This window comes from Anastrepha obliqua, chromosome 4, assembly GCF_027943255.1.
Source record: "Anastrepha obliqua isolate idAnaObli1 chromosome 4, idAnaObli1_1.0, whole genome shotgun sequence".
NCBI classification, from domain to species: domain Eukaryota; kingdom Metazoa; phylum Arthropoda; class Insecta; order Diptera; family Tephritidae; genus Anastrepha; species Anastrepha obliqua.
The window spans coordinates 83,340,015-83,358,871 of NC_072895.1; the positions used below are offsets into that span (position 1 = coordinate 83,340,015).

At 37.5% G+C, this 18,857-nt stretch overlaps 1 protein-coding gene across 2 annotated transcripts; it reads left to right on the top strand.

The window, feature by feature from the left end:
- The first annotated feature begins 1,302 nt into the window (after positions 1–1,302).
- Positions 1,303–6,047, top strand: LOC129244852 (titin-like). Of its 2 annotated transcripts, XM_054882738.1 has the most exons (7): positions 1,309–1,631; positions 1,746–1,924; positions 2,035–2,094; positions 2,166–2,240; positions 2,304–2,375; positions 4,347–4,448; positions 5,829–6,047. In XM_054882738.1, exons 2-6 carry the CDS (start codon positions 1,775–1,777, stop codon positions 4,419–4,421), a joined length of 432 nt encoding a protein of 143 aa, XP_054738713.1. In that variant the 5' UTR covers positions 1,309–1,631; positions 1,746–1,774; the 3' UTR covers positions 4,422–4,448; positions 5,829–6,047. The 2 variants fall into 2 exon arrangements, with proteins under 2 accessions (XP_054738714.1, XP_054738713.1); XM_054882739.1 differs by lacking the exon at positions 4,347–4,448 and having other exon boundaries at positions 1,303–1,631.
- Positions 6,048–18,857: the final 12,810 nt, after the last annotated feature.

The following is an 18,857-nucleotide window of genomic DNA, read 5'->3' on the forward strand; positions in this document are numbered from 1 at the left end:
ATACCAGTGATAACTGAGTCCATGATGACGAAACTCAAAATAATTGACAAGATTACCAGAATGTAATGTTATTTCACACAGCAAACTTTTCTTGAAAAGGGCCACGCATTAGTTGCCGAAACATAAAAAAATAAAATAAAAGTGGGAAATTGAATGGGGAAACGAATTTAAAAAATTATTTATATAATAACATACCCAGTGAAAAATCAAAAATTTCTAGTCTAAAAAAGTATTATTGCTATCTCTACATTTAATTCTTTATCAACGTAAGGACAAATTGCTTTAAAGAATAACTACGTTTCAAAATTGGTCTTCATTTAAAATACAACTATCTAAATTTAATCTAATCATCACTATAATTATTAATTACCTTATAAATCAGTAGCACAAAATGTTTCATTTTAATAAGAGCACAATAATATACAGTTTTGTATCACCATATTTTATTTATTCTTCGTAATCGTGATCATAACATTCGATATGGTGACACCAAAAAAAGTCTGTGACGGAACTCTGTATTATTTACTATATTTTTTCAAGCAGGAAATTTCTTGGAATTACCCTCGAGTCCGGGCCCCTCTGAAAACTCCGGGCCCGGGGGAAAAAGTACCCTGTTGTTTTTGAAATGTGTGTGCTTATTTAATAACTGTTGGCGCCTAACCGTCGTAGACAAGTACAGTAATGGAATGTGTGTATACATTTTTTGTTTGCTTTTTTATTTGTTGTTGGAATCCTCGATCAATGCTAAAATTTTAAATTTTTCTTCTCTATGCAAAGATATTCTTGACAAACTTTAAATGCATTAATTAGTCTGCAAAAATTTCTGCTTTATAGACTTAAATAAATAAACCAGCGCAACAGCATCGATTTATTACGATTTCCAAGCAAATGCCCTTCTTTGTCCGAACTACTTCTTCTGTCGAACTACTCGTGTGGTTTTCAATCTCATTCGAAGATGCGCAGAAGATATTTTTGGTCGCAACGAACCTCTTTTATACTACGCCATGTGAAGATCCGAGAAAGATATACAAAATGATTCCTTCTATGCAGATCTGTTGCCTTCCAGATGAGGGCAAAGTTGCTCTCTACTCAAAACTCAAGTTTCGATTTCACGCTCCTTGATATAGCAGATAAGGAAGGCATCAGAAGTCCAATTATGATCGATATGACTTCTTAGCGCATCTTTTTACATTGACTTGGTCGAAATTATAAACATTTTGGAGAATTATTTTATTTTGCATTTTCCGTTCATGACTCTGAGGAAAGAGTTAGTGTTGATTCAAAATCGTTTAGCAAATAACATCAACATCATCATGATAAAATTGTGACATAAAATTACGTTTGTTTTCAAATGTCATTGGAAATTTCACATCACACTCGCAACACAATTGTGGCAACTTTTATTCGTTGCATGCAATTTCCATGTCGCTTCATGAATTTTATCTATTGCGATTAAAATTGTTCGATAAGTGTGCAGCGAATTGTAGCTGCTTCCCGACAATTCGAACCACCTACACCAATAACAAATTCTAATATAAATTGTGCAGCAAATCGCTTCAATGGTTGCATTCAGCAAATAACTTTGTAAGCGCTCTAACCGCAGTCGCATTCAACTAAGTAAAATTATTCATGTAAGTTGGAAGGATTCGTATGAGCTTTTAATATTTCAAATTTGTCTTCCGTTGACTGCGCAGTAATCATCTATTTTTAATGTTTATTCTTTTGCAACATTGTGTACTAAGCAGCAATATTGCTACATTTTATTGCCGCAACAATGAAAGCGTACGCGAATTTGTGCATTGTCATCGCCATGATTTCGATTATTGCCTCTTTCGGAGCCGAAGGATATGGCATGCGTGGCGGCGCACGCGGTTTGCGGCCGGATGAGGTGCAGGAGGAGGTACCGCAAGAACTTAACCCAAGAGTACGTAGTTGAAACTTGCATGAAAATGCACATTTGATTCAAAGATTTGATTGGTTTAATTTTTTATATAATTTTATTATTTACTTTAAAATCTTTCTATTTTGTCAAAGGCACGACGCGCTGCAGTAGACGAGGCACCCGAGGATGTGCCACAGGAGTTCAGGGAGAGAGTAAGTCTACTATATTTGAATGCCATATGCAGAAGTGTAAACCTTTGAAGCATCTGAAATGATTTTTTTAGTACCGTCGAGCTGTTCCAAAAGCTGTAGATGAAGCGCCTGAACAGGTACCACAGGAAATTGAGCATAAAGAGAGGGTAATTTTTAGCAGCAATACTGGTAGATAAATGAACTTTTAATTTAATGGCTTTTGTTTTAAGTTCCGCCGCTCGCCATCAAAAATTGCTGAGGAAGCACCAGAAGAAGTGCCAAAAGGCTTGCATGGCGCCAGGGTAAGTAACTAGAAATGTAGTACTAACTGAGAGTATGGATTATTTTTTGAACAGAAACTCCTTCACACTCTTGTTTTTTTTTTTTTATTCGTCGGGACAGACTAGCACATACAGCACTCAGACAACATTAAGTCATTTGTACCGCACTCGGTTTCTCTGTTTAGTTTTCTTTAAATCTACGAAGAAATCTGAGTAGATCTTGTGGTGCCAAGGATTCAAGGTTGCCGCTTCTTAACACATCAAGAGACCTCAAGCCGTATTCGAGCGTAGGTTGAGCCGACGCACAGAAAGTGGTCCGCCGTCTTATCCTCTTCTCCAAATGCTGGGCAGAGTGTACTGTCTAAAATGCCTACCTTTTCCGTGTGCTTCGCCAATAGAAGGTGGCCGGTCATCAGTCCAACCAGCTGCCTACAGTACCTTCTGCTTAATGATAGGAAGATCTGCGACAGTCGGGCGGACATGACAGTGAGTGTGGGCAAAACAACACTCACTTAGTAGGAAAATAGAAAAAATATAGAAAAAATAAAAAGGTATTGAGACTCTTCGCGTTGGATAGAAAGCCGATCGTGTCCCACTTGCCTTCGTGTATCGTTATTTGCCAGTAATTGCATAAACTACGTTAATCATGCCTATCTATTTAAGGATACTAGCAATGGTAGAATCGAACAGAATATTTCGGAGTTTGCTTTATCCACAAAAGCGTGCGATAAAATTACCTTTTTTTTATTGTGCAGGAATGTTGCATACTCAGTTTTCCATTGTCTCGTCATTTTAATTTTAATTTTTCAAAAAATGGCTTTAACTACTTCTGCTCCTCTTCTTAACTACTCATACTCTTTCGCTCCCGGAGCCAGAGATTTATATCCATTTGGACGACATGATCCAGCGACTTCGTACGCTGGGCTATGTTTATGGCGTTGTAAAGCTCAAACCGCTGAAAGATATTAATTCACTAAATTTCTAAGGTTTATAAATTCCTCGAATTGGCTTTAATGATAGTGAAGTGTATTTCACCAGAGTAGCTTCCACATATCTCTTACCATTGTTTCCGTCTTTTATCAATATTCGAGGTGTTGTATTGAAATGACTTTTTGAGCGTTAGTTGGAGTTCTAGTCACTAATCAAATATTCTACTCTATAGTAACTTTATAATTCAGCAAGAGTATTTTGAAGTTTCATTTTTATCAGGCATTGTCTCAATGGACTTTGAAACTGGGGTAGATCAGTATTATGGGAAATTCCTTATCACACTTGGTATTCGTAGGTGGGATTGTGCTTCGTTAATCGCCGCAACTTCTTTTAATTTTCGCAAGAAAAGACGGCTACGTCAACTCATTCGGCTACGGCGACCGCCCGACTCCTTAACTGTTTTATTTTGTCTGATATAATGTCGCTTGATGCCTTCCATTTAATTTCGTCGCATTTTATGTATATCAGAAGGCAAACGAAGTTATCATTTCTCCATTTATTCTGTAAAAATACGAAAGCTATGAAAATTTGTAAAATCTCAAAACCCCTTTTTAGACTAATTTCTCGAGTAATAATATGTACCTGTTAGATTAAAAATTTTTAGTTTAGTTCAGCTTCTTCAACGGATAATTACCGATTATTATACAAATTCGCCCAGATTTGCTATTACATCCTCCGCACTTGTACTTTATTCTGTGAGGTTTATAATTATTTAAGTAAAAGAAATAAAAGTAAAAATGAAAATAAAACTTATATCCATAACTATTAGAATTTGAAAGTAAATCCTTTTACTACAAAATTTTACGTTCGCGAAAATAAACATTTATAGTATTAAATAAATATTTCTATCAACTGCTTATTAGCTACGTATTTTATTAAGAAGGCAGTTATATGGGTAAACTATTATATATATATAAACATAGTAATCCTGTCACACAAGAATGTAACTATTTCGGTGAAATTGTTATCTGCTGGCTATTAAAAAGTTCTCGCTTTTTACAGCACCGTCGCTCACCCCAAATGCCCGTCCCTGACGGCATGCCTCCAATGCCACCAATGCCACCAATGCCCCAATAAGGATTTTACTAATGAACCAATGCAAGGGTAAGAAAGAATTATTTTTAAAACAAATGCGATTTTGACTGAAACATTTCAATGTTAAGGGTAGGGGCCACCTAGCCTTAAATATAATTTAAATTCCCCATTTCATTATTTTGAAAAAAATAAATGCAATTGTACGGGTGGCGCAAAATTAATCATCCAATTCCATTTTTGAGTAACTTTTCTACTAAAGAAAAAAATGACATTGGCTGAGGAAATTTTTATTTTGACCTTTCCACGCTCCATTACTTGCTGTAGCCATCCAGTTCACAAGTGGCAAATCTGATTGTGGTACAACGCCATTTGGAAAAATTTTAAATCTTCCGATAGAATAACTAATTTTGTGCCACCTTGTTTAGTTATGTAGTACTACATACCTCAACTTTGTTCTTCTTGCTGTTTTATATAAACGTAAAAAGAATAGTTGGACTTGCCTCCTATGAAATAAAGTATACACAGTGGATATCTCTGGCCGCTTTGAAATTTTAAGGTGCTTTTAAATATTAAGTTGATGCGAAAATGAGAAACTGAGTATGCAGTATTGCTATACAGTTAGTTTGTTGGATATATGCATTTTTTTCTGGATAATAGAAAAAAGTTGATTTTTGCCGCACATTTCTATCAACTTCAATACAAATTTTTATCCTTACCCATATCCCTACAAAGCTTCTATTCTTTCAGACATTGCTGGAAGGCCTTTCCCATCACACAGCTTCAAATTTTGATCCTTTTATTACAAATTGCAACATAAAAATGCATATAATTCGGTTGAGGCCAGGTTCGTCTAATACAGAAACAGAAAGTCTAGCATTGGTTTGCTGCAGCTTGAGAGAAACTCTTGAATGAGAATGCGGAAAAAGCCATCATCTTATCTTGTTTTTAAATTGAATTTAATATTTACCTAGAAACAAAGAAAAAAAACTACACTGATTTAATTACAAAAGTAAAAGGAACTGTTTCCAAAGGTGAAATTTTCACGTTAAACAGCTGACGGCCGCTGGCTTTTGGCGATTGCTTCGGCTTATATTTACAACACCGTAGACTCGCTGGAACAGACAGGCAAATTTTTAATATTTATTAGCTTGACAAAATAAAACTTTTTCAAAAAATTAAAAATCGAATGCTTGATAGGATAGCTTCACGTTGAGCACCTAAAAATTTCAAAGAGCAAACAAAAAAAGATAAAGAGAGAGATAAAAGAAAAAAAATCACAAGCCTTTTTCTAGGTAAATAACCAGCTTGGTTTTTGGAGAAACATATTTTCATTAAACAAAATTATAAAATCAAATAAGAAACAAAAAAAGTTCTCAATAAGTCTCTGTGATTTGTAGTTTGGAATATACCGATGAAAAACTAAACGCTAATAAATAACTTTGATTTCAGGTCCGTCGCCACGTTGCAGAACATGGACTCCCATTCAACATGATGACACCATTTTGAAATCGTTACACGTATATTATTTAACACAACAGAGATGACAGCCGAATTATTTTATCTTATCAAACAAATTTGTAAAAGAAACAAAATTTACAATATTTCTTCATTGTTAAAGTTTCGAAAATAAATACATATACTGATACTGATGTGACTACTGAGTTTCAAGTGGAGGTCTTTTAGTTGTACTTGGAACTTACTTTGGCACAACTAGCTTAGGTGAGGTGGCAGTCACACTTACTTACTTAATTTCTTAGTGGCGCGCAACCGTGTATCGGTTTTGGTCAAGTCCAAAATAGCGCGCCAGCTGTTTCTGTCCTACGTTCGCTGGTGCCAGTTGGAAATATCGAAGGCAATGGAGACATAGTCTTCCCTTTCATCATCTTTCTTTTTGTTGTGCCGTGTCGTAGATTCGCCTTGCTGTAACGTCTGCGTTCATACGAGTAACATGACCTAGCTGGCATAGCCGCTGTACACGCTTAACTATTTATGTCTATGTCTATATAAGTCCTGCAGCTCGCTGTTCCATCGTATTTCTCCGCACTCCTCATCAACGCGGAACGGACCAAAATCTTACGGAAAATGTTTCTCACGAGGACTCTCAAAACTTTCTCATCTGCTGTTGACATCGTTCATGCTTCTGCGCCATATAGCAGCACGAGAATGATGAGCGTTTTGTAGATTGTCCGTTTGGTCCCTTGAGAGAGATCTTTATTTCTCAATTGCCTACTAAACCCAAATTAGCACCCGTTGACAACTGAATAAAAACCTAAACGTTTACCTTCCTCAAATATTAATTGAGTGATGATAGTACCGATTCCGTGATGGTTAGATGCGATTCTGGCATATCTGAAGTACTGGAATGAGACTTAAGGTATTGACATCGAAATCGTCCCCTAACATCGTAATTTATTTTACTTACTTCGGTAGGTAGGTATAGTGGTTGTCAATTGACACACCTAGACTGCTGTAGGCCCATTGTGATACCACCAGGGCTGTCCCCTTTCCTCACTTTACATCGTCCTCATTGAACAAGACGTGTTATTTTTATATTGGCTACTTCTGCCAAGTTATTCAGAGACCTCTTTCTTGGAATATTGAACCTTCTTCTATCCAGTGTCATGCACCCGCATAGAAAGTGTTCTATAGTATCTCCTTCTTCAATGACGTTACAGCTTCGTTACAGCAATAGTCGTTATAGGGCGCCCCCAGTCTACTGGCATGCCTGCCAATCAGACAATACCCTATTAGCACCCCAAGAAGATTTCTCATGTCCTTTCTGTTCAGTTTCAATAGTCGTTTTGTGAGACCCATGTTCCATTCTGGCCACATCATTCTACTTTTTGCACAGGTCAGTCCATAGCCCGTTGGCAGATTAGATAGTGTGTTTGTGTATAAGCATCTCACAAGTTGCTAAAGGTATAAGTATGTTCGCTTTGTATGGTTGGATCGGTAATATAGTACCCAATATCGCTAGTTCATCCGCTTTGCAGTTGCCTGCTATGTGGCTGTGGCCCGGCACCCTGATCAGGTTTACTGTAAAGTACTGTTATAGTTCTATGATTTTACTGTTTTCGAGTTAATATTAGCTGATTGTAATGATTTCAGGACCGATTGGCTATCTGAATATATATTTATTTCTCTTGTGATGAGAACAGGGCTGACAGGACTTCCCTGATAGCCAGAATTTCAGTTTTAAATACACTACAGCGATCCGGTAGCCGAAATGAAATGTTGGCACTCATTTCCTCAGAGTTAAGGCCGCCTTCCCAATCTTGTCTCGTTGGGAAAGTTGTGGTAAAGGATGTGTTTACATGCGGCTCTATTGAATTACAAAAGTCTGTCGTTTGATGTTAGAAGGGGTATCTATGTAATATTATTGCGTGGCCCCTCTTGTTAGTTGCTAGGTTAGAAGATTCTCTTAACAAAACTGCACTTTGCTCTTAGAATGCATGCATCTGTGTTTCAAGCGGTTCTGAAAGCGATGGAGAGGCAGATCTATATAGACAGCCCCCAACCACATCAGGGGTAGTCGACTCCTGTAAATCCAGGATGAACTATGGCTGTAGACATAATAGTCTGATGCTAACATGAGCCCCGGAATATCGTGCGTAACGAGACCTCTGACTCCTTAGCTAATATGGGCTCTGAGGCCAACTTCTTTTGCCCAGAGCCCGTTTTGCCACTTCCTTTAAGGCCATCAAAGCCACGGTTAGCAAATGGGCTATTACAACCCACAAGCGAGCTTGGCAGGCTGAGAGAGGCTGCAGATGGGCTAAACTCATGTTACCTGTCATGTCCGATCGACTGTCGCAAACCCTTCTGTCATTAAGCAGAAGGGAGTGTAGATGGCTGGTTGGAGTGATGCTACACTCTGTGTGTGTGCGAAGCACATGGAAAGGGTGGGCATCTCAGACAGTGTACTTTGCCCAGCTTGTGAAGAGGAGGATGAGACGGCGGACCACTTCCTGTGTGTCTGCCCCGCCTTCGTTCGAATCAGGTTTGAGGTCTTTGGCACTGATGTGTTAAGAAAGGACCATCTTGGCTCCTTGGCACCACAAGATCTAGTCAGATTCCTTCAGAGATCGGGTAGATTTAAAGAAAATTAAAAGGGAATCCAAGTGTAGTACAATGGACTTAATTAATGTCTGAGTTCTACACTTGCTAGTTGTCCCGACAAAGAAAACTAAGTGCCGATTTCGCCTCCAGCTGCTTGCTGTACGCCTCAATCAGTAATAAGTGCAGCATGACATTCATCGCTCTTAGTGCCCCGCTAATGCAGAATACTTTCTACATACCTTTTTGTTACTGTTTCACTTAACAGGTATTTCGAACAGATATCCTATGTTTGCTGGTGAACATGATTAGTTCTGTTTTGTTGGTATTCACCCCAAGACAACCCGGCTTACATCGTTCAAAGCATTTTGCATTATATTGCAGAGGGTATCTGGAAATTTTCGTCTTATTAGTATTGCAACATCATCTGCGTAGGCCACTATTGGTATCCTACTATCGTCTAGATCCTTTAACAATCGATTCCGATGTACATATATGTTATGAATATTGGTTTACATATTCTCTAATTTGAGTGCCTACTCCAGTGGAATAAGTAAATATTCAAATTAAATGAAATCCCCCAAAAACTCCGCACACAAATATAATGAAACACCACCAGCAACAACAATAAATTACAACAAATGCTCATAATAATTTTACATGCCATTTGGCTAAGTGTTCATAACATTCGGCTTTCATTCGCATTTGATTCCCACTCCACACTGTTTCACTTCCTTCTGTATGCGATCTTCCTAAGCCAGCCTCATCGATTGTATCTTCCTGCGCACATTCTCCTTCGTAAAAAGTCGAATAAATAGTTGATATGCCTATTCTATGTAAATATGCAAATAAAAGCAGAATATTCGCCAAAAACACAAATAAAATAAACAACCCTTTTCATTTTTGTTTCCAATAAATTACACACATCACAGCCCATAATCTCAAGCGCTTGTTGTATTTACTTAAAAAAATTTAAGTTAAAAAAATTTAAGTTTTTCAGTAAATTTTTTTGTTATTCTTACAGTCTGAATTCATCTTCAAAAATACTTTAAGCAGTACCATTACCTACTTATTTGTACAGTGGTATCATTGAATTGGTTAAATTCGGTTACAGTGGTTGCCACTCTCCACGGCTATGTAGAGGGACCGACTTAACTATGCCTGGAGGTACGTTGTAAAAAAATTTGTTTTGGCTCGAGTCTTTTCTACTTGCCCTCTTCTTCCCGTTGTCCTGAAACCACTTCGAGAAAGAAACGACTGCAGGGCTTTGTTAACTAGGCCAAAATCGCGTAAGCGGTTGTTGCGCCAATTAAGAAGAAGAAGAATTGTTTTCGACCGTCGTAGCGGAATCGGGTAGTGCGCGACTACGGCTTGGAAGAACGTAGGTTCGAATCTCCGTGCATGAAATGATAGAAAACTTTTTTTTCCAATAGCGGTCAACCCTCGGCAAGCCCCCGAGTGTATTTCTCCCATGAAAAGCTCTTCATAAAAAATATCTACCATTCGGAGTCAGCTTAAAACTCTAGGTCGCTCCATTTGTGGCAGCTACTTAAAGAAAGCGTATTTCATAAATAATGGGAATGTTTAATCTTTAGTTATTGGTTATTTCAATTTTATTGGATTTTAAAATATAGGGTTTTTCAGTAAGAGCGCTTCAACTTTTGAACTTTTTTGAATAAAACACAAACGGTTTGACTTTTTGAACTAATTTTTTTTTTATTATCGAGTTTGAACATATACATACATTTAAGTATGAAATTCGATTTCTTTTGCATGACCACCGCGTGCACGTTTTACGAAGTCCAATCGTTGAACCCAATTTTCGACCACTGTTTTGCATAAATCGGCCGAAATTCCAGCAATTTCGCGTTCAATATTGGCTCTGAGCTCACAAATCGTCGCCGGCTTGTTACTGTAGACCAATGACTTCACATAACCCCCAACACGGGACGGCTTGTTAAATGGACCGTAAAATGCCCGTAATGCTCTTAAAGTAGCAGCAACAGAACGATTATTTTCATAAAAAATTTGAACGATTTGCAATCGTTGCTCAAGTGTGTAGCGTTCCATGATGAAATGTATACTAATGAAGTTTACAAATGACAAGTGAAAAATAAAAAATATTGCGTCATTCGCCCTCCCTATCGGAAAAAAGTTGAAGCGCACCTATTGAAAAACCCTATATAAGCCACTATATGGACCAACCTACATATATATGTAGTATAGTGGAAAAAAATAAATTTTATTAGTTTAATTTTTAAATAAAAGTGCTCTCATCGCGTACTGTTGTTCTAGATTTGAAAGGCACTGGAAGAGATAGAAAATTTCTTTGCATTTAAAGGGAGTAGGGGAGGTGGTGAACAGGCGAATAAGAAATCCGTTTCGAAAACTTGTCGGCTTCTTCAAATTTATTTTAATTTCCATTCTATTCATACAAGTAGATATATCAACGTGTAGGCAATAAATGCGATTTCTTTTGAAGCCCGCCACTTCTGTTAAAAATTTTCTTCAAACACAAAACAAAGTATTTTTAGAACAGAATATGACTGTAATGCCATATCAGCATATTTCCTAATTCCATAAATTAACATCGAAAATTCACATAATCGTTATCAATAATTGACTTCTACGTTGAACGGAACTAACTGCTCTTAGTATCAAGCGTGAATTGGCACTTTACGTACAACAACAAATACCAACCGCAATGAAAAGCACAACACATTGATTAGGTTCTTAAATTTCTCGCCTCAAAAGGTGTACTATAAAATTTCCAATTTTCCAAATTCCCAATCAGAGTATAACTAATGAATGCTGGCAGGGATAAAGCGAAGATAAAATCATTGCGCGCCGGAGTCCGTAGTGATTATACAATGAAAAAACTTCTATTTGCTCATAACTGAAAGGGTTTAGCAAAAACAAGCAAACATACTATAAGTGCAGGCGCATACCCTGCAGGGAAAACCTGGGATAGTGAAACAAATATTTAGGTTCGCACACATTAGGACCGGCTTCTTATACTAACGATTTGCAGATTACGTCAAGCTTGAAAATGACTTGGTTCCTCAAAATTCAATAAATCTTTTACAATTTATATTTTCCATTTGAATTTTGATAGAATAAAAATTAAACTTTTATAATGCTCAATTATTCAATTTCCAAACTGAAACGAATTGAAGTATGGAAGGGTTTCAGCTCAGGCGGAACATATATTCATATATTCGCCACATTTTAACTACAAAAAAATCGTTTGTCTTTATTTACTTAAAGAAGGCAACACAAATTTTTCTATAATCGTTCCAACAAACACTCGGTATCCTTATGCAGACTTCTACAGCATATTTTTTAAATTCGACGAACTACCACATCTACCCCAAACAATTAAGTAGTTTTGATTTTTGCACAGGCTTTTCAAACTTTTTTATTTCAATTCTACGCCAAGTAAAATATTAATTTTGGCCACTGCCGTCATGCGCTGCTCTGCCGTTAAGGCAAGGTTTTTATAAGTACATATAGCAAAGAGTAGTAAGTAACACAACAAGGAATCGACAGATATGAAATAATTTTTTAACTTAGCTCTACTTGCTTATTCCTACCTAGTGGAATTTGGTACACACAAACAGCCATTTTTTGGGAAAAATGTGCCTTAATTCGCTGCTCACTTGTGTAATAACAGTCAGAGAAGTAAACAGTAATAACAGTCCCAAAGCCAAGCGACAATTAGGGCCTTACTTGCGATGGTAGCGCACGTGAAATTGGTCGGAAAATGTTTGACTTCCCCATCGCCTGCCTACGACGTTTTTGAAATTATGCTCATTTGGGTACCTAGTGATAGAGACATTGCGATAAACTACTGAGCGGATGAGCTAACTGAACAAAGTCTGAATTCTCAAACCCCCATCCTATCCTCTTTTTTCTGGTTCCTTCCGTCCTCTTTTCGCCTTAATGATATTACAAGGGACCGGTTCTCTTTCACGTCCAAGTGGGCCTTCTCATGGACAACATTATGACCTACCCTAACTTTACTCAATATATTATATTTTGCATTTTTAAGAACTTTTTTTGGCCTGCAACTTTGTCAGTAGTATGCAATGATCTAAAGCAGACTTTTGCGGGAATTATTACCATTTGGAAGTCCACAGGTTCGAAACTCCGGACACTAAATACCATTTGAAAGAAAAAGTTTTTTTAATGGCGGTCGCTCCTTAGCAGACGATGGCATACCTCCGAATGTATTTCTGCATGAAAAAGCACCCCATAAAAAGCCATCTGCCGTTCGAAGGTGGCATAAAAATGTACGTCACTCGATTCTATTCTCTTCTATTCTTTTCTATTCTATTCTATTCTATTCTATTCTATTCTATTCTATTCTATTCTATTCTATTCTATTCTATTCTATTCTATTCTATTCTATTCTATTCTATTCTATTCTATTCTATTCTATTCTATTCTATTCTATTCTATTCTATTCTATTCTATTCTATTCTATTCTATTCTATTCTATTCTATTCTATTCTATTCTATTCTATTCTATTCTATTCTATTCTATTCTATTCTATTCTATTCTATTCTATTCTATTCTATTCTATTCTATTCTATTCTATTCTATTCTATTCTATTCTATTCTATTCTATTCTATTCTATTCTATTCTATTCTATTCTATTCTATTCTATTCTATTCTATTCTATTCTATTCTATTCTATTCTATTCTATTCTATTCTATTCTATTCTATTCTATTCTATTCTATTCTATTCTATTCTATTCTATTCTATTCTATTCTATTCTATTCTATTCTATTCTATTCTATTCTATTCTATTCTATTCTATTCTATTCTATTCTATTCTATTCTATTCTATTCTATTCTATTCTATTCTATTCTATTCTATTCTATTCTATTCTATTCTATTCTATTCTATTCTATTCTATTCTATTCTATTCTATTCTATTCTATTCTATTCTATTCTATTCTATTCTATTCTATTCTATTCTATTTGACCGCTTTTTCCTGCAGAGTTCGTAGAGCGTCACGCACATATGCACATACATACAGAGCCGCTGCTTGGTAAGCACTGCTGATTCAACTATTAACCGAAATTTGTAGTTGTTATTGACAGTGATAAGTAGTTGCAAGCCGTTAACGGTATTAATGATGCTGCTCCTACATTGTTGTTGCTTTTCGTTGCGCTCCTGACACGGGCGCGGTTGTTAGGTGACGATAAGTTTTATAACTAACTTTTTGACGCAATAATCTCCGGTTGGCGCTACGCAACGATGTGACCCTTCACAAGTACAACAACAGCTATAGCAACAAGAACAGGAATGAAAGGAAGGCTGAATAGCACACACACACAACCTTTTTGTTGTTTGCCATGTACCATTCATATCGCCCATCCATCGCATCATCAGCAACGCCATGACATCGAAAATGAATCGGGTTTAACGAGTGGCTTTGCAAGCTATCCCTAAGTAATGCATTGCTAGACTTTCGCATGTCATATAAGGGCTGAGAGGAGGTGGTGTGGTGAGCAAAGAAATATGGTGTGAGGTGCCTTTGCGTGGCAGTCAACTTGGCGACGGCTTTGGTGAGTGGGCGATTGTTTGTGAACTTAGGTGAATGAATGACTTTCAGCACCATTTGGCGGATGTTGTTGATGTTTACTTTTATTACCGCAGCTTATGCACAGCGACCTGACAAACACAACAAAACTTTGATAGACACACTTAAACACACAATTGTATTAACACCAACACCAACAACAATATACGCGATAATAACAACACAAACATCAATAAATATGACATGTCGTGGCAGCACAGCCTTGCGCTTTGTCGACCTTCTCATCGTCCTATCGTCCTGTCGAGCTGTCGTGCTTGATGTGCAGGCAGGACCTCTGATTGTGATTCTGGTTGTGGCATACACCGTTCGCTGTTCGGTTGGTTGGCTTCTCATTAATATTTCGAGTTTATTGTGCAATATTCACCGGCAATATACGGACAATATGAAACATTACATTCAGAGCGCACGCCGTGTTTATTGAGTTTGATGCCGCCTACTCCTTAACCTCCTCCTCCTGCTCCTGTTGGCTCCTGCGTTACCACAAAGCCGCTCACCAAGACATGACAACGAGGCACAAGAGGCTGACCATATTTTGGCTTTATGCTTCGATAATCCCGTCTCAACAAGCGGTGATGGCACTAATGACATTGGTTCTATGTAATGATGATGCGCATTAGCCGTGTGTATGTATTGTGAGCCTCCTATTATGCTGATAGTTATTTACGTGCAAAGGTGTTGTTAATGCGAGGTTGTTAGGGGAAACACTTTTGAAGGTACCATTCTGACACAGGTGCTAAGGCCGTAAATATTGGAGAATTTGTAGGTATGTATGTATGTATGTATGTGTGAATATATGTATTTGCGGGGGTGGTAAGATCTGTGCCATTTGCAACTTTCACTCTTGAAGTATCGTAGTAATAATCCAGGAAACTAATAATAATTTTTATAACTGATAAGCATCAAAAGGGAACTTTCGACGCATATAAATGTGCACATCTGTTCGAAAAAATAGCAGTGATTGAAGCAAGAACTATTTTGATTTTTTTTATTTACATAACAACTGACAATAAAGCTTTTTGGTGCAAAATAGGAGGCCTAATTGTCATAGGAGGAAGCCCAGTTGCCAGGTTCAAAAGGCCCCGTTAACTCCTGTGCTACGCTACTTCTTTTTTCTCTGGGCACAAAAGAGGTAGTCGAGGCACTAAACAAGTGAAAATTTGAGTAAAATTAAAGTTTTTTTCTGTATTATTTAAGACGGATGAAAACACTTATTTCTTATAATAAAACACCTCTGTCTTCACTAACGGGAGTCGAAACATGGCTTTTCTCTCAATCACCCATTTTATTCATCTCCTTAAAATTGGCGAATACTGCTAATATATTTCAGGCAGAAGTGTTTGCGAATCTGCAAGCATGCAAAATGCTTCGGGAACGTGGGAGCGAGGGAAATATTAATATTTTCTCCGATAGTCAAGCCTCGATCAAGGCTCTGACTACGCTATGGTACAGAACCAGACTAAAGTCCTGGAGACTCCACGCCATTCAATTTCCAAACTTTTATCTGTGTTCACCAGTCATTGGGAGATCGGAACACACGCATAAAAGCAAGATTTATCATTTAACCCCCATTGCAGAGGCTGTGAGGATCTTTCAGAGCAGGAGACAGTTGAGCACTTTCGCTGTAAATGTCCAGGTTTGGCAGCTATACGATTAAGGTCACTGGGTGCTCCTCTCTTCAACAGCCCGGGGCAGTACGCCAACCTTTATCCCATCAATCTTCTCCACTATATCAACAGCTCTGGTTGGCTGCAGATATCTTCCTGTAACTAAAAAAAAAGTTATTTGAGTTTCTTAATGTAGCAAAATTCATCAGCCACCCTGTATTAAAGATGAGATGCCTAAATAAGAGGGAAGTATACATCCATAGTCAGGCAGCTCTGAAATCGTTAAAGTCAGTAAAACACTAATCAAAAACGATAATTCAATACAACAAATTATTAAGCGAAGTATCGCAATATTAAAAAAAACTGATCAGGGTGCCAGGCCACAGAAATATAGAAGGTAATTGCAAAGCAAGTGAGTTGTCTGGAGGAAGGTATGCAAATAGACTGGTTACCATATAATGATTTTTGTCGAAGCGGTACAGATTTTGAAGAAGAGGAACCCGTGGAACACCTCCTCCACTTCCAAGCTCGGACTTACCTTTTTTGACAGCATTGAAGAGGTCTCTCAAATATGTTTGCCGAAATTAGCAAAATTAATTAAATCCACAGAGAAGACTCAGGAGTGTAAAGGATGAGCTCCAGAAGTATCACTATGAGACAATTCAGGACTAAGGTTGTCAGATAACAGCCCGCAACCTAAGCTTACTAAGTCTCTCTGTATTTCTTTGTTTCTAAACGTACAAGAAATGAACTTACTTATAGAACCGTAAGCCTCCACCGCCACTTTTCAATCTTTCGCATGCTTCTCATCACAAAAATACAGCTGCGTTTTTTGAAACACTTCCCCAATCTTTTGAAATGCTGTTAAATTAATTTAATCCCAATAATAATAAGCTCACTTCCTTGCACAAAATATTGTAGATACCCATGTACACATAAGCACATACTTGTGAAGCAAAATTTTCCTGCGTGTTAGCAAACTGAGATTCTGTTTACAGTTACTGTGACATAAAAGCAAATATTTGCGTTCATTTGTCACTTGTCAACGGCTAAAATATTATCTTAGAAGAGATGCTGCGGTCCTTTTGCTTCGCCCGGGATTTACATACCTGCGCGGCTTTACAACAAATAAGTACCCATATAATCGTTGACTTAGTTGCCTACCGTCACAAGTATCCTTTGAACATCATTTCGGCGCTGGCGCTACATTAAGCTGACGCCCATCGGTTGCAAGGGGTTGGTTAGGTAAAACCTCAACTATCTTGCACGCGGGCTCATACTCGTACTCGAACTTACATGAATGCTTATGCTTATATGTGTGTATTCTTTTGTTTTCACTAATGTGACAAATTGTTGCAATATCCTGAGGATATTTGCCCTTATGCTTTTGTCCTGTTATACTACTGCTTGTATTTGATGGTAGTTTCACTTTCGTTTCTCTGCTCCTAATTGTGTGTAAAAAGAAGAGAAAAGAAAAGAAAAGAAAAGAAAAGAAAAGAAAAGAAAAGAAAAGAAAAGAAAAGAAAAGAAAAGAAAAGAAAAGAAAAGAAAAGAAAAGAAAAGAAAAGAAAAGAAAAGAAAAGAAAAGAAAAGAAAAGAAAAGAAAAGAAAAGAAAAGAAAAGAAAAGATTATTCTTTTTTTTCCTTTCTTTTATTCGATCCTTTTCTTTCCTTTCGTTTCCTTTTCGTTTTCCTTTTCGAAAACTTCAATTTAATAAGTTCAAGTTCTATTAAGATGCAAACTCACTAAAATGAAAATTAAGAAAAGTTTAGAGATGTTTAGAGATCGTGACCCCTTCGGCATTTTTCAAAACCTCTAACGCTAAAAGGCAGATGACTGCTGATGCTTGGCAGTTGCGTATTTCATGCCATAGCAGCCTCAGTATTCTAAACATCCTTTTATATGTTTAAGTCTCTAATAGAAGATGTAACCCTAATGTCCAAAGAATAAATGTTGACACCTAGACCAGATCAATAGGTCTTTCAGGACGCAGTGCCATATACTCATAATGATCGACCAATGTATTTTTTCCCGCTGAGTCCGAAAACGAGGTGAGTAATTCCTGCCTCTTCTTTTGGTGACACCGTCAATAAATTGCCAAGAAGCTGAAATTAAAGATGGCATTACACTTCCTAACAAGTTTCTTGGATATTTTGTCTCTTTTATGAAGCGTTTTTGAGTTTTTCGAGCGGACGGTAAGCTGGTCCTAGTTCGTTATACAGGTCTCTTTAAAATACAACGTTATTCCATTAGGAGAGCTGAAAGAAATAAGATAATCTCAATATCGCCCAGCCAAGCTATTTCACCACCCCCGTTACACAATTCTGCACGCTAATTTGCTCGAATAGTAGTAGCTGATTTAGTACTGGAAACCTTGATCTGCTTTCTTTCTTCTACATTTTTAATCATTTGTAATGAAATAGGAAAGCAGTTCTCTAAAAATGTATGCATTTTGTTTGTTTCTAATAGGATTTAACTAATGGAATATCGGTGTATTACATTTTTTATTGTTAACTCATGTGCCACCCACACATTGAAGGTATATAAAGGTTGTCAAAAAAGTCTTGCGGTATTTTTATTGAATTTTCAATTGTTCATAAAATTGGTTATAATAATGCGATTTAAGTCAAATATGCGCCGTTTTGTTCGATGACGAGTTCCCAACGAGATGCCAACTTCATAATGCCCCTCTTATAGAAGCTCGCTTCCCTATTGTCAAAAAACTCGGAGAGACAATTTTCACAGGACTCTCTTGTGGACAACTTCCGACTACCAAGGTCGTTCGCCATTGACAGAAATAGGTGGTAATCACTTGGTGCGGAGCTTCTGGCGCGTCACCAAAGATGTGTGTGGCCTGGCGTTGTCCTGATGGAAGACAATTCGGCCTCTGTTGATCAAAGATGGCCTCTTCTGCATGAGTGCTGCATTCAAGCGGTCCAGTTGTTGGCAGTACAGGTCCGAATTGAGCGTTTGGCCATAGGGGAGCAGCTCATAGTGGATGATTCCCTGCCAATCCCACCAAACACACAGAAGAACCTTCCTGGCCGTCAATCCAGGCTTGGCCACCATCTGGGTAGCTTCACTGCTTTTCGACCACGACCGTTTGCGCTTCACGTTGTCGTAAGTGACCCACTTTTCATCGCCAGTCACCATCCGCTTCAAAAACGGGTCGATTTTGTTGCGATTCAGAAGCGATTCGC

Bases quoted from the DNA above. Each gene is read 5' to 3' on its own strand.
- LOC129244852 (XM_054882738.1), top strand. From the start codon at position 1,775: ATGAAAGCGTACGCGAATTTGTGCATTGTCATCGCCATGATTTCGATT. The intron at 2,095-2,165 runs GTAAGTCTACTA...TGATTTTTTTAG, and splicing joins CACAGGAGTTCAGGGAGAGA to TACCGTCGAGCTGTTCCAAA. The intron at 2,241-2,303 runs GTAATTTTTAGC...TTTTGTTTTAAG, and splicing joins AAATTGAGCATAAAGAGAGG to TTCCGCCGCTCGCCATCAAA.